This window comes from Gavia stellata, chromosome 5 (assembly GCF_030936135.1).
Source record: "Gavia stellata isolate bGavSte3 chromosome 5, bGavSte3.hap2, whole genome shotgun sequence".
Lineage (NCBI taxonomy): Eukaryota > Metazoa > Chordata > Aves > Gaviiformes > Gaviidae > Gavia > Gavia stellata.
In genome coordinates this window covers 55,709,721-55,726,439 of record NC_082598.1, presented here as the reverse complement: position 1 = coordinate 55,726,439, position 16,719 = coordinate 55,709,721, and the positions used below count along the sequence as shown (strand labels likewise).

General features: G+C 44.3%; 1 protein-coding gene across 1 annotated transcript in view; it reads left to right on the top strand.

The window, feature by feature from the left end:
* The first annotated feature begins 16,097 nt into the window (after positions 1 to 16,097).
* PPP3CA (protein phosphatase 3 catalytic subunit alpha) overlaps positions 16,098 to 16,719 on the top strand; it is a 192,022-nt gene continuing 191,400 nt past the window's right edge. Inside the window, exon 1 of the mRNA XM_059817411.1 lies at positions 16,098 to 16,200. Within this exon, the coding sequence (XP_059673394.1) occupies positions 16,143 to 16,200 (58 nt within the window). The 5' untranslated portion in view covers positions 16,098 to 16,142. The remainder of the gene's footprint in view (positions 16,201 to 16,719) is intronic.

Genomic DNA, 16,719 nt, shown 5'->3' with positions numbered 1-16,719 from the left:
AGATGGTTATGGGTATTCTATGGAATAACACAGATTTATGAACACTGTACTTGAATTTATAAACTTATTCACATGTTTATAAACCATATTAGTCAATAAGCATATTTATGAACCATATTAATTGATAAAAATGTTTCCTTGGGACAATAATATTTGCTCCATCATGTAATATGTTCAGCTGTAGCTCATGGTTTCTTTGATCAGTTGACAGTCACTAGCATGGGAGTGGACTGTAGCAGATGCACATTTAATTTAGTTGTATAGCTGCACACTCTTTGATGTACAATTGGTGAATCTCCATTAAAAACTCCTGATTGCTAAAGTTGTAATACTATCTGATCCTGACAATTATTTTTGCAAACACTGGCCCTCAAAGCCAGTCAGCCTCCTCTGTCCTATCCTTTCTGGCTGCCAAGTCCCTGTTCTTTACAAAATGTTGACAAAACACTGGTGCTACTGAGTATCTATTTAATTTTTGACTGATTTTCCTGCTGCCTGAGATCACTGGCAACTGCTAGAACACACTCTTGCTTTCTAAAACTTTTGTGTTTATTTCCCTGAAGATCTTGCCATCTGCTGTGCTCAGCTGCCCACATAAGTACAATTTTCCATGTCTTATAATTTTTTTCCTGAAAACATTATCTGTTCTCTCAATGTTTCCAGTTTTCATCAGGTTCTTTATGATCAGTTCATCTTGAAATAACATGTATCATAACAGGCCATGTTACCACAAACAGGAGTATTGATTCTGGCAGCAGGACAGAGGTTGCTGAAGCAATGTTCAGTAAGTAGCATTCCAGATACTATCTAGAGGTCAGCCAACAGATCCGTGGAGAACAGATTCATGTATGATGCTCTTCATGCAGTGTATATTTTGTTGGCCTTACTTAGCATTTACACTTCATTTGTTCCAGCTTGCTTACTGTTGCCAACCCCAAGTGTTCAAAATCATGAAATTGGCTTGAAAGTGATAATGCTTTAAGCAATAATGCATTTAGAAGTTCTTAACCCAGAGTGCTTGCACTTTCAAGCATTTTCCCTAGCTAGCAGGAAATGTGCTTTCTTGCGGGGAGGGCAGAAGTGACAGTAGATGTTCACACAAAATATTGTGACCGCCTCAGAGCTGAGAAAACATCAGATATCTCATTTTTGAGAACTCCTTCTTGCTGGCTGAGTGACTGAGTTACTGTTGATTTATACTAGCATAAGTAAATGAGAATGCTGCATAAATAACTTATAAAATGATTGTGTGCAACAAAAATAATGTATTTTTTCGCCTTTTAGAACTTACATGATCACTGTCCCTCCCTACTGGTTCCATATAATTTCTCTTTAAGAATCAAGTAAACAAAAGCTCTTAGAGATGAAAGAGCATGCTGTGCAATTAAATACAGAACTGAAGCATTGAAGACATCCACGCTGCCAGACTGGTTAGTTCTCCTGTCAATCGGTTTATCTCTATCATCTGAACCGCTCTACAATATCACAAGAGCAGTCTGAACATACCTTGGGTCAGCCTGAGCCTCACCAGAAGTCGTTGCATTATCAAATAAGAATTGGGCTTGATTGCATGAAAGTACTCTCTTCCTTTGCCTTGAAACGTGTTCAGAAACAGAAATGTGGCAAGGGAAAAAAAAAAAAAAAAAAAGTTCCCAAAAGCTTGAATACCTTACAGTCAGCTGTTTGAAAACTAGAACTGGGACACAGAGCAGAGATTTCTTGTGAATTTTAACTCCAAATCTGTTTTGTCTATAGCTTCACCATTTATTTTTCTCTCTTAGGTGATTTATAGTGGCATGAGAGTTGGAAGTTGAGGAAAAGAGCAGAATGAAGAATGAATGAGTGTTGCTTGCATGTGGATCCTGGGGACTCCCATAAAATCTAAAAAGGAAACAGTGGAGGAGGATGTGGCTGGCTGCTGAAATGCTCTGTGGGCTACATCCTGCCTGTGGCTAGGCCAGAACTTGCACACCCTTTTTGTCTGTTTTTCCGTGTGTGCGCTAGGTCCTTAGACGACGCTTGCCACAATGGCGTATGTATCTAATATAAAAAGACACTGTGCCTTGGGACCATATCCTTACTGTCAGTATGCACATGCTGTGCACACTTGGTTTGTTAATTATCTGCTTTATACGGATAGGAAGCTGAGGTGAACTAGCGCAATGTTACAAGGACGAACTTTCACTATGGGAACCATGTTAGGGTTTTTTCTCCAACACAATCTGAATTTTTGTCCCACAGTGCAGTGTTTTTCCCCAGCTCTGTAAAACTTCTCTGAAATGTCTTTATATCACTTCATGTAGTTCAGCAGAGTGTAAAATAACCTCTTGGCATTTGCTTTAGTTCTGTCATACTCTGTTTACAAATTCAAAAGGACCTAACATAAATAGCTGTCAACACTTACATATTTCTGTGATTCACTGACTTCACCACAAGAATTTCGGTACAGCGGCAGAAAGAGCATCAGTATAAAAATCTTATCTTGAAAGCCATTGCAGTTGTTCATCTCTCTTTCAGTGAGTGTGCACAGTGAATCTAATTGTGCTACTTGAGATGCTACTTGAGATGTAATTGCACAGTTGCCAGAAAAGGACATCAAAATGGTACCTCAGCATTAGTGTGTGGGCCTGAACCACCTAGAGTGAAGGGCTTTCTTTTTCTTGTTCTGCTACAATAGGTACTGCTTTGATCATCAGATTTAAAACCTCATGTAAATAGGGGAAAGAGGGAGAAAAGAGAAAAAAGAGAAGAAAACAGTAAAATCAAAGCATGTATGTCTCTTCTTCTTCTGTAACTTTTGCTTATTCATAGGTTAAAATTTCCTAAAATTCTGTTGAATTTTGGGGGGAAGATAAACTCTGACAGAAACCTACTATGCAATTTACAGGCCTAAGGAGTTCAGCTTTATGGAAAGACTATTTGGGGTCTCTTGTTTCTTATAGCTATTTAATATCTAGCCATAGACTAGGAAAAACTTGCAGCACTAATATCTAGCTGCCTAACTGTGGTCCTGTGGCCTATGAAATCTCAAACCTTTCATGTGAAAAGCCATCAGCACATAGCAAACATTGCAGACTGGGATTTAAATCATGTCTGTTGTGCCATGGGAAAGGTGAAGCAAAGAGACTTGTTGACCGACTCCTACATAACCATGTGGTGGACAAATATGCGCCTGTCGTATAACATTTTGAAAAAGTACTAAGCTCCAGGCTTTCCTTCTCAATTCTCAATATCAAAAAAGCAGAAACACTAGAGGAGAGTTTGTGTTGCAAAATGACAAACAACTAACGCATTTGTGGCTACAGGAGGTCTATGCAGGCAAGACTGTGATGTCCCCAGCTGGTTCAGTTTAGCCTTACTGTCTGGAAATGCAGTCCTCGGGACCTCAGTTTGACATCTCACCACAGAGGCCTGATTTCTCTGAGATGACCATGTTACCTCGCTTTGGTGCTGGCTCAGGGGGCTCTGAATTGCACAAGGACTATTCTGGGCAGTAAAAATATCCTAGGAGACATATTTAGCTCTTGTGGAAGTTTGTGGAGCTTCACTGAAATAAATGGACTAATTGAGGAGTAAAGTAAAACCACTGGCTTTAGTGGTTTTCATACACAGGCTGAATGGACTGAGCGTTGTCTTCCTTTTTTTTTTTTTTTGATAAAATTGTAAACAAGGTGCATTTTAGGGCACAGTTCTGGCTAAAATGTTGCATCTAGCTAGTCCGGTTGATGAAATTCATCTGGCAATCAAATGGATAACTGGATAAAGTTGAGCAAAGTAATGATGGACTATGAGCAATAACTTGCACTAGTGTCACTAGAAAGGTGTCCAATTGTGTCAGTGCCATGAAGAAGTCAGGTAAGATACTTTATCACTGAGCTTCTAAGAAAAACAGTTTTGTGTTTTCACACATGGCATATTTTACTTGCCTACAGGTACTCAGTGTGGAGCATTTAGGAAAAAGACTCGCATAGTCAGCAGGCTGGATTGAATAAGTTTGCTGGCATAAAATGCCATAAAGAACGTTCTGAATTAATTGGAGGTGGCAGGATGACACAGGGCATCCAGCATTCAAATATGTGATTCCTAGGAATGAGAAGCTGCCATGGATTCTAGCTCTTTGGATAGAAACCAAATTTTTATGCAAACCAACAAGGCATGAGCTGTGGAAACAGCTTCACTGCTTTCTTTCTGCCTGGTCTGGGTGACCAGTGCTCCAAGGGAAAGCTCCATCAGTGGGGGCTGAAGTTTCTTTCTAGCAATAGCTGGTGAGAGCAGAGTGGAGTTTTTCCTTTTACTCTTTCCGACAAGGATTTTGCTTTGCAGGGGCTAAGACTGTCTAACAGAACTGTAATTATGCTCAGGTTTACTGGCTTATACAAATTAAATGATGAAGACATATAGGTGTATCAGAAGAAATCCAGACTGCAGTGCCTTGGGAGTCTCAGCAGCTCGGTCTTGGTCAACGCACAGTTAAGCGGTGTGACTTTGGTGAGCTGCTACCCTTTTGTTCTCTAGCTGTAGCCGGTCACTATGTTATTCTTACTGGAATACAGTTCTTCATTTTCAGGCTATTAAAAAGAACTGATTAAAAAAAAATAAATACATGAACAAAAATGTGCAAACACAGGGTTCACATTTTATGGGAATTTTGCTTCGGCTGCACTTGAAGCCACGCTCTCTTCCACTTCTACACATTCTGTTGTATATATCGCATGTTCCAGTAGGACTAGTACATACACAGAAAGCTAATTTTAAGTTCAAGTGCTTGATATTCTCAGCAAAAGTGAATTCGTAAATAGTGTGCATTACCAGCATTTGTGCGAATTGTTTTACACTGGGCTGTGTTTCTGAGTATATTTCCTAGCCACTAAAGCCCTTAGGACCATCTAGTCTGACTTTCTGCATAACAAGGTCAATGGTTTCCACACCAAGTTCAGTATCTTGCAATTGAAGCAGACAGCATCTTTTTATAGACATCCAGACTTGATTTAAAAGCTCCAAGTGTCACAGCATATTCCAGGGCAAGCAATTCCAATAGTTAGTTACCTGCACTGTTAAAAATGTGTGTCTTGTCTCCAGTTTGAATTTTGCTGAGTTCAGCTTCCAGGCTGTGCATCTTTGAATGTGAAACTCTCTTGTTGTTGATTACTTATACAGCTTATCTGCACAAGGAAAGGAAATGATTCTCTGTGGTTGATGAGTAGGGTGGACAGAAGGGTGTTAGCGTTCCTGCCCTTCTGCACAAGCAGTTATGAAAGATGCCAAGCAGTGGCTTTTAAAGCCCTAAAAGGATAAGCCCTAGCAGGAAGTGGCAGAAGCAATACGAGAGGCCTTGAATTAAAATAAATATATACTTTTAGTCTAGCATGAAGTAAGTGAAAGGCTAGGAAGCATCTGTCTACTGCTAAATACCAGGAGATTATAAACCTTCTCTCTTCTTCCTCCCTCATTTGGGAATTCAGCATACTCTTAGGAGAAAGTCAATGTAATTTTTTTAGCATTAATTCATACAAGTTTTCCTATATGATCTTCATATAATGTGAACATTATATATGAATGATACGCAAAATACGCAGAACTTCAGAGTAAAAGGCTAGTGTCTGTCCCTAGTGGGTCAGCAGCTTCTTCTTCCTCAGCTTTGTGCTAATATTTATTTCATTGGCCTGCCTGATTAACTTTATCCAACGTATCTGCAGTGTCTCCCCACCAATCCTTTGATTATTGCCAAAGCTTAGCAGTTTCTGGTGTGATATTGTACAGCTTGTCTGGGAAATCTCAATGCAGATGGAAGCTGGCTGCTATGTGTGTTACTGTTGGCAGTGACTATATATTTGAAAAGTATTAGCAATTTCTTTTTTTTTTTATGGGAAAACAATAGATTTACTAAGCTCACCTCTGTTTGAGTGACATAGTCAGATTTTACCCAAATGTGTTTAGGTAGATACTTCAAATAACGGTGGCCAGAGAAAGCTTGAAGTCATTCAAAGTACACACTCTGATGGGGAGAAATTGGAGACCACTTGCAATAATGGAGTTTAAGATTAAGAATCTCCAGAATACTTTGGAAAGTGTTTCTGGACACTATGACAGTATATTCTGGGAACGCTATGAAATGGCTCCTTCCTGGGAAAGAATCACTGGAAAATGTCGCAGCAGGGACTTATCCATCCCTCCCTATCACTGCTCACCATGGGCTACAACAGAGCTAAGAAGATGAGGGGAAAGAGAAAAAGGGAGGGAGGGAGGAAGGGAGGGAGAAAGAGAGAGAGAGAAGGGCTAGTAGCTCTAATTGGGTATTACAAAGGTTCTTCTAGGAGAAAGGAATGTGTATGGTACTGCAAGGTGCAATCTACGTCATTAAGAGGAAACATGGCGTTATAAAACTTTTCTGAAATATTATTACAGATACTTCTGAAATGAGGGGGTAGGGGGAATAAAAAATCCAGAATAAAAAGAGAGAAAAGAAGAAAGGAAAACAAAGGAGGAAAATTTTGAGGACACAGAAATGGAAGGAGGTGAACGAATCATTCCCCACTGCATATTCTCCATCTGAGCCCATGAATATGCAAATGAATATCTGAGCAAACATTATCACTGACACAAATTCCCTTCCACAGCGTATTTGTGTTGCCATGCGTATGAATAATTGCATTAGTAAGACAGAAGGTCTGGTTCCCATATTTTACATGCATCTATATTTTATCTGTGGCCATGCTTTGCACTCTAATTATATGGTGCTGGAAACATCCATTTGTCTTGTTTCTTTCCGATATGAACAAGACCTTTTTTTCTGGCTGACACAACGCCTAAAAGAAATTGGAGCAAGAATAAAAGGTGTCAGCTCAAGCTAAGTCTGGACAAGACAGAGGCAAAAGGGAAGCATTTTAGTGAAGTGACGGAGGTCAGGTCATCTGCCATCTGGTAGGATCTCAGTGTATCGGTAGACCACGTTTAGTGTATCTGCACAGCAGCGATCACTTTCTTCTGTCTTATCTCCTGCCCCTTTCTCTTTGATGAAGCTTCATTACTAAAATAGACGGATACATAGATGAGATGACTACATCCTCCGGCACCCTGTTTCCCACCTGGGGGGGAACATGACGCAAGCTTATGGTGCTGGCACTCTCTGTGACTCTTGTGTTTGGCACCAGTCATGGTGTCAGAGCTGCTCCCGGCCTTCAAGTCTCCAGGGACTGATGTATTGCAATGGCATCCAGATCCTCCACTGATGCAGTTGTGATCAGCTCTCTGCCAGCTGATGTATTTAAGTGGAAAACTCCTGAGAATCTGGCAGAATGTGCATCTCCTGGGCTACTCAGTTTCGGAAGTCTCACCAATCCCACTCTGAGGCCAGGATAAGCCCTTGTTAATTTTCAACTCAGAGCAAACCCATTTTTGCAGGTATTAGATGAATTCACTACTGAGCAGAAGGCCAGCACTGTAGTACTTAAATATTACTTAGCCTTATCTGAAGATTTTAATGGGACTTATTTGGTATATGATCTTGGCCTGGCCTCGGCACAAGGGTTATTTTCACCCGAAATGAACTACTGAGGGGCTGACAACATCCTTTGGAAGACAACCAGCAAGAAGTCATTACTCTTGGGATAGCTGTGAACTCCAGGAGAGTTAGAGAAATATTTCCTTCTTAGGCAGAAAGCAGTGTCATCTAAAGCAACTAACGCAAGTGCTGGGCTTATTTGCAATGCTAAGATAGCAAGAGTAACTGAAAAATATTTACTTACACTCAATAAGCAACATCTTCATAGTTTTGAATAATGTTAATGTCTGTTCCTTGCTTATGGTTTAAATTATTTTCACAAACCATTAAAGTCAGGATGATGAAATTGTCCCATCCTGTAGAGCACATCTATTTATAGAATGGATGTGCCCTGTACCAATAAGGATCTTTTAAAAGGAAAACACATTATCTGAGTGCTTTTCAACTGCGTTCTCCAGCCCTGTGCACTTGATTGTCATCATCTAGAGCCATACCAGCCTCTGGGTAGCACTTTTTAGCAATTCAGAGGATTCATATGTCTGTTGCTGTGCTGAATGCCGTTCTTTGAGGAAGCACAGAGCACTGAAACTTTCTTTTGAGGAGTGAGGGAGGAGGAGGAAGGATTAAAATGGCTCATGTGCTTCTTACATAAAACTTGAGAAGCTGAAAAGCACTTTGATTAAAATATGATTGAAAGAATGTTCTGTGGCATGTCTGAGGCTGATGTTTTTAAATGACATACATAGGTGCATGGGTGAGAAGGGGGGAGTTTGGTGGTTGATATTTCTGTTGGTTTTTTAAGGATATTAACACCTAATCTTGCAAGCTGCCCTGCAGGAAAGCCTTGTGGGACTAGTAGGGCATTGCTACAGTGAAGGAGTCCCTTTGCAGCAGTTGGTTAAGACGGCAGCCCTGAATTTGCATCCTTGGTTGAGAATGTTTGTAGTCAATTAGAAACCTGATTCTGCCTTACATTAGGGCTGCCTTTCATCACCCCGGCAATATAAAATGGATTTTAAGTGAGTGTAAGTGTAACTTATAATCATTATAAAGCAGCTTTGCATCTTACAGCAGTTTAAAGCCTTGGGGTAAGTGAGAATCTGGATTCCCAATGTATAAATTATGACCAGTCTGACTGAAAATTAATTGAAGATTTTTATATTTTGTAATGTTACCATTAAGCCAACTTGAATAAGTTAGTTACATTTAATTCAATATAGCAATTGTATTCATTAGAGCTCCTTAAACTGTATGGTAATCTCCAGGTTTCAGTGTTTTGCTTTGTAAATGTTTGGGAATTTTACAGACACACATTCAGAGATCAGGTTGTTCTGTCCTTTTTTTCCATTCCAAAGTTCCTAGAAAAAAACATAGCACAGGATGTCAGTATGGAAAACACATTCTAGTCTATTGTTTCTTTTCATATTCACTATGCTTCTTTAAATAATACATCACAAGACACTTTATATTCTGAGAGTTTTTGGCAATTAAAGTTTTCAGTGTTTGTTCCTTGGGTATTAACTTATTGTGATTAATTATCTCACCCCTAACACCAGTTATGGTCTGTTTGTTACTATTGAGCTCTCAGTTGGCACTGATGGCACTTGAATAAATCATTTACTTCAGGATATGTTCCACGCATGTTACCTTTAAAGTAGCAGGGATTTAATCTATACTGTTTTCTGGACGTAAAGGCAGGAAAAATAATTAATAAATCATGGCATCTTTATGAAAACAAATAAGGCTCCACCTTTGCAAAAACAATTACACACATTCCTCTTTGTTCTTGTGTCTCTGACAACAGCATTGCTCCTGAAAAAGGAGACAGAAAAGCATCCTGGGTATTAAACATACTAAGCACCACATCTTACTTTAGGATCTCTTCAGCTGCTCCTGCCACTAGTAGTTTTTAATACCACACCATAAATTAGCTATATATTAGATACTTATAATACAAAATGATCATGTATCTTGTTATTTTGCTGTTCCCATTTCCTTCAAATATTGTTCCTTTCTCTTTAAACAGGCATCAGTCCGTCATGACATTTGCTACTGCAAGAACATCTTAAAAAAGGAGTGAACTTCCCTTCCATTCCTTTCTTAATTTATATTTTCTGGAAGATTTTAATATTCACTGGGATAACATCTTAAGGCCCGTTGTGAAATCTGTATTCTGTAGTCTCCCATTAAAAGCAATGTCTAATTAAGAACCAAAGCCTGCAGGATAAACTCTCTGGGAGCAAATGACTAATTCTTGATAGCAGGACTGTGGTTTTAAGCTGTTGCCAGCATCTTGAGAACAGTTCGATGCTGGAAGCTGCTCCCAAGGGTCCTTTTTTGCAGTTTCACACAGTACTGGCACAGGGGAAGCGGACGAGGTAGATGCTCCTCGTCACTCTGCAGAGGCTCGAGGATGTGCACACCAGTAGCGGGGGATGAGGGGATTTCTTTCCACTTCTGGGAACCTTGGCACTGTTGCCTGCCTTCAGATACATCCATTTCTTCTACACTAAGGCATTTCCACTGCACAAACTTGCAGTGCTTAATTAAAGCTGTAATTTTAAACACATTTAAGCAAATCAGCGCAGTGCTCTACTGGATATGTAAGTTGAGTTAAATTTGCTGCTTGCACCAGTAAATTTACAGGGACAAGCTACTCCTGCAGGTTCGAGTTTTAAACCAACGCACATTTATCCACACTGTTGGGCTCTGCCTGGGCTACTGGCCCTGCAGCTGGATGCAATAGGGCAACTGGGACTGTGGCCCAGCTGTGCAGGAGCTAAGGCTTGGCTAATTTCCTCTAATAGCAGATGTGTCAGGCAACTCCACCAGTTGCTCTTGGCAGTCTGCAGTGCCATTTGGCTGTAGTTTTGCTTCTGACTCTCTTGCTTTTCATTCTTGTTTGCTTAGTCTTGATCCCTGGTTCCTGTCTCCTTTGTGTTATGCTCCTATACCTCACCTTGTTCCAGCCCTGACTTCTCTTATAATAGGGACTCTTTGGTTTTCAAACTTCTGGCTCTATGACTTTCTGACTATGGTGTTCAGTTTCATATGACTCTTCGAATCTCTGTGTCTTGATTTATTCTTATGCTGGCTTCAGTACTTGTCTCCAAACTTAATTCTAACCTGGTCTTCACCTTTGGGCTTACTAGGGTAGTCCGGTGAAAGCACGCGCCTCTTAAGAGATCTGAAACTGCCGTGTAGGAAACTTGCATTACCTGGCTTCTCGGCAGTATTGGAAAGGGGGCAGATGTGGAAATCCCTGGCATGATTACTTTTGAGTCTGCATGGTGCTAGGGATTACAGGCATGACTTGTGGATCAGTTTTCCACCAGAGGCTTAATCTGAATGCAAACATTCATTCACAGCCTTAGATGACCATAGTTATGCTTCTTTTATATTGAAACCTGTTGTAAGCAGGCCAGTTTTGGCAGAGGGTATAGCTATTTCCAGGGTTCAAGGTTATTTTCTTTCACCTTGTTCTTTTCTTCTACTATCTGTTAACTTTTCAAATGTCAGTCAAGCTCTGTATAATGGCACCATTTGTTACTGTTTTCCATGTTGATTCAGCACCTTGGAATTTGGAGCTAACCTGCTTTTCCTCTCCAGTATTCCTGATGCCATTGCTTGCATTTTATTCCAACGCAATTCATTTTGGTATCATCCATTACTCTCTGTAGAATTATCTATTTTGCTTTGCTTTCTAAACCAGGCACAGTGTCATTAACAGTATGTATAAATTCTGCTAAAAGCTTCAGGACCAAATCCAGAACCTGTATAAATAGCTGAGCCAAAAGCCTAACAGATGTATGCAGGGGGAAAACATGCAAAGCTCCAGAGAGGCTGACGATGCAACAGGTTAAGTGCCCACCGTGGATGCATGAGGATCACACGTGGGGAAAGGAGAGTATACATTTGGTTATGGATTATGTAGCTATGTTTTGCCATCTGAACTTTCCATCCCTTTGCAAGCATAGCCAGAAAGCATTTGGATGATACAAAGAATTGTTACCTACTACAGGCCCTTTATCTAGCTCCCTCTTGTGTACTGAGGTAGAATAAGTGTGGGAAACCATTTGTCAAGAAAATCCTCAGACAGTGCCCTTTAATGGTGATTTAAATTGGTACATGGTCCTTTGTATAGGCTCTCTACGCTGGGGTGAATTTCCTCTCTTGGGTATGATGGAACCAAATGGCATGTGGAGTACTGATAAACTATATTGGCTTTCCAAGGCTAGTATACAGCAACTTGCTATCAAATTTATTTTGGTCAGATGTAGATGAATGCAGTTCTTCTGGAAGTTTTAGGTGCTTGTAGTCAGCACTGTGAGTGTGGGCTGTAACAGAACATTGATTCCACTATGAGCATCTCCTGAAGATGCACTGACAACATAGACTTGTACGTAGTGGTTTTAATCTTGTAGACAACTACGTTACAGAGATTATGGCCTAGGCAATGGGCTTGGATACAGAGATGTGTAGAATCCCCATTATTTTTTATATTGAAGGGAAGTAAACTGAAACAATTACAAATCTGTCTTAAAAGAAAAATCAGGAAAAGAATCAGTTAAGGCAGCACCTAGATCCAGACTAACCTCGTTGCACATATTTTCCATGCAGCCATCAAAATGCTCAAGAGCATTCTCTAACTCCCCTTTACTTCCAAGATACTGTCAAACTTACATTTATTACATGTGAAGCCAGAAATTCCAGGGGCTGAAAGCTAATGCGTGAAGGACAGACTCCCTGTAGTTAAAACTGTTTTTCTCTAATAATAATGATAAAAATTTTAAATGCTATCTCTTAAAATCAATACTTTAAAACAGTATCTTAATTGGTTGAGTCAGTGTGCAAACATATGGTTACTTTTCTAGAAGATAATCTTCATCTTGTTGCTGAAATACAGTCCAGGCAACTTAATAGCTAATTTTTCATGGGACCTGCAACAAAGTTTGGAATCCATTAGTCTGTATGTCTTTATGAAACTCTGGCTTAAAATTACGGCCTTATTGTATGGGCATTTATTCTTTCTTCCACTTCAGCTGGATGCTGCTGCTTTCTGGAGCTGCTGTGTGCTTAAAAGAATTGTCATGTCTCAGCTAAAATGGAAAAGAATTGCTCATCTGAGGCAAAGAGGTGGGGACTGACTTATTTCAGACTTGAAAAAATTCTCTCTCCCCCAGCTCTCGCAGACCTTGTCTCCAAAATCTGTGATCAGAAGTGACTGCTCTTCAGAAGATCAGAGCTTCCAATGTGTCATGCTGGGATTCTATTCTACTAGGGGATGAAATGTCTAACGACGCTACTAGGGATTGGTGATGCAAGAGGTCAAGTGTGTTAGAATTTTCCGAGAATCCATGGACTGTGTTCTTTCCATTCAAAGATGGGATCTTCATGTTCTCCTCCTACTGTTAAATGAGAAAAAGGAATCTAATAGGATTCAGAGCCTATGAAAAAGAAATCCCTCTATGGTAAAGGAAGTCTTTGTGAGAAAAAGCTGAAGAACCACCTGTGTAGATGGGGGAAAAGGACAGATTTAAGTAATAAGGAATGGTTTTACAACCTTTACTATTAACATAGATCTGAAATACAGAATTTTTCTAGTCTGTTACCACTACGAGAGAACAAAGAAGGTGTTCGGTGATTTCTCTCTTTTCCTTTCCCTCCCTTGTAGCAAGGATAAGGGTTTTGCAAACGCTCCTGAAACAAGTCATGGGGCTAAGATTGCACCACACCACGACACAGTAGTCATGAGGTCTTACACCTGCGATATAAATCTTGGCTGTAGCACGCCTTGTAGAAGCGGCAATGATACATGGTATTTGGCAGTGGTACTCACCTTTGTCTTACGAAAGCTTATCTGAAAACTCCTGAAGAAGAAATTACCTGAAATGGGGATTCTACCTTGGAAGGGAAGACTAAATGCATTCAAAAGATGCATAATCAAGACCCTCCACAAGATAAAATGAAAGAACTTTACCTAGCCTGGATGGCATACAATAATCAAAAACTTAGAAGCAAAGAAAAACTGTTAAAAAAAAGTCCTAGATTGCTTTCAGAATTAATACAAACATCCTGGAGTTGTAACACTGAATGTCCTTATACAGCAGCAAGAATAATCATACTTTCCTGTTAAAAAATCAGAGCTGAAGTCTTGTCCTGTGACTAACGGGGGAGTAAGTGTAAGCTGGAGGGACCCAGAGCCTCTGTTATTGCAGCCTATCAAGAAGAATCCAGATGACTCATGCAAACAGCCTGCAGTCACAGAAGAACGGATCCAAACTGGTCCTCCACGTCTCACGAAGTTGCAGCCCACAAGGTGTGGGCAATACCTGAATTTACTGGCCATACTGCATTCCTAACATGCTGCTTCTCCTTCCATCTCCAAGCACCGAGTGCCGCTAAGCAGCGCTTCCCGGCAGTGGGGATGAAGATGTAGGGTTTTCTCTGTCCAAATTCTTGTGTGCACTTGATGCTTCTTGAAGTATGCCTAACATATGGGGAGCCTTCTGCATACTTGTCATGGGCTTCAGGATTTCTTCGGGCATGTATAAAATGCCCTTGCTTGAGCACTAGCTCTGTTTCATATTCTTGTGTTACCATCGTGATAGGAATCTCAGATGGGAACTTTATTACCCAGCTAGTTTGTGCTCATGGGACAAAAGGATGGTCACACCACATGGAGCGCACCACGGTTGTCGGAACAAGCTGAGAACTCATGCTGTTGTACTGAATGTCAGTCGCATACAATGTCTTCCCCTGTTCAGTGAAAATACCGCAAGGACAGCCAACAAAATGTCCCCTAAAAATGTCAGGCAAATCAAAGCAGAGAGTATGTGTCATAACTGCCATCTTATTTTCTTTGTGGCTTTCTAAAGCAATAGTATCTGCTAAGCGAGCAACTTGTACATCACCCTGGGGGGAAATGGGAAGCCGGGTTAGGTGTCTGTTAATTCTTGGCTCATCTACACAGAACTTATTCAACAACAACTCTGTAAACATCCCTTTTCCAGAATAGGTGTGCCCTGTTTTCTCTTTAATTAAAACTCAGGGTGTTAAACTAAACCGGAACAGCTGAGCCTTATTCTGGAAATTAGTCACGAAATTAGTCAGGAATAGCTCCTCCTGAACGACTACATGTATAAACAAGCCCTAAACAATATTTATGCTGTCTGGAACTACAAGGGACACCATCACAGATGTAAATTACTTTCTGATCCCCAAAGAAACATGAAGTAAGAGTTGTCATCTTCCAACGGGGGACGACGAACACTTCACACCCCACATTTGACCATTGCGTTTGTCCTTGCTGGACAGCTTGAAGAGACGGTGGGGCCGGACGGGCCCCAGCAGCAAGGCCGAACGCTGCAACATGTGCCAGCCCTTTTGGCAAGCTGACCTGTGCCGGGCAAGAGACACAGTTAGGGGAGACGGGTATTTTTCTTCGTTCAGCTGTAATGGAGAGGCTCTTACCCGGCGGGTATATTAGCAAGCCCCCAGCCTGAAGGATGCTATTGAAGCGGTTTCCCCTTCGTGCAGGCCAGCCCCAGCTGCGCTGTGTGCGTGCCTGTGCCTGCGTGTGGCCGAGCCGGGGACGCCCCCCCTCGGGTCAGGCCCCGCCGCGGGGCAGACGGCTGGAGCCGCCGGGGCTCGGCGGCTGCCCGCGCCCCCCGCACCAGCGCGGGCGCGGCCCGGCACGCAGGCGCGGCCACCGGGCGCCGTTCCCCGGCGTGCGGCCACCGCAGCTACCGTGAGTGACAAGTGGCGGCCGCCCCCGCGGCCACACACGGGCTCCCCCGCTCCGCCCACGGCCCCGCGGTACCTCCGCGGCTGCCGAGCCGCGGCCCCGCGGGCAACCGCGGCGGGGCGCTGCGCGGTGCGGCCCCGCCGGTCCCCACGGCGCGGGTGGGCGCAGGCGGTGCACCTGGGCGGTGCGGCGGCGCGGAGCCGGCGGGGCGGGGCTACCTGACAGTGATTGGCAGCTCGGCGGCAGCCAATGGCGGCGCGGCGGAGCGGGAGCAGGGAGGGCGAGCGAGGAGGGCGGGGCCGGGGGGCTGCGCCGCGGAGCGTGTGCAGCGCCGCGGGGCCGCGGCCGGTGTCGGTGCGAGTGAGGGGAGAGACCCTGCGGGGGACGGGGAGGGGGGAGAGACGGATCCGGATCCCGGTCCAGTGCGGCGGCCGGCGGCAGGAGGAGCCGGAGCAGCCGGCGGCACGCCGCGGAGGAAGGAAGCGCAGGGCTGTCCGCTGCGTGTGCAACCTGGCTGTTCCTGCTGCCCGCGTCCACTCGCGGCTTTTCCTGCCGGCGCTGCCTGACAGCCGCCCGCCGCGGGTGTTGTCGCCGGGGTCTTTGGCGGGGGGGGGGAAGAGCGAGCCGTCCTAAACAACCCGGAGGCGTGATTGAAAGCGAGCAATAATTAACTGGAGAAGGAAGAGGAGGAGGAGGAGGACGGGGGTGGAGGAAGACGAAGGAGGAAGGCACCGCGCGGCAGAGCCCAGCCGAGCCAGCGAGCGGCGGCGGGACGCGGCAACTTCGGCCGCAGCGGAGGAGCCGGAGCCCTGACCGCAGCGGCGGCCGCCGCCTCAGCCCGCGCCTGCCCTGCCCGAGGGGGGGAGAGCCCCGCCGCCTCCCCGGCCGCCGGACATGTCGGAGCATAAGGCCGTTGATCCCAAGTTATCGACGACGGACAGGGTGGTGAAAGGTGGGTGCTGCGCCCCCGCCGCCTGCTCCCCGCCGCCCTTTCGGCCGGGTCGTCCCGCCGTGCCCCCGGCTGGGGTCGCGTCCGCTCCCACCTTCCCCGCCCCGGGCAGGTACCGCGGCGCTGCTGGCGGCGCGGCCGCTGGAAGCGGCGGGCTCGGCCCGGGGGCTTGCGCCGGGCCCCGGTGGAGGGTTTGCGGCTTCCCTCGCCTGCCCGCCCGGCGCTACATTGCAGCATTTCCCCCCCTTCTTCCCCCCCGCCGCCTCCCCCTCTCCGCCTTGAAGGCGCTGCACAGGGCTGGCGTGAGAGAGAGGGGGAGCCCCAGCTTCCTCACCCGCCCCAGCGCCTGGGGGAGAGGGGGGCAGGGCTCGGCTCCCTCCCCCAGCCCGCCTGCTCCTCCGGGCATCCCCCCTTCCTCCTCCTCCGGACTGCGCCCCCCGGAGCCCCCCCTCCCCCGCAGGCTGCGCCGCCGCTTGTCACTGCCGTTCAGCTCCCCGCATGCAGCAGGATGCCTGGAAACCT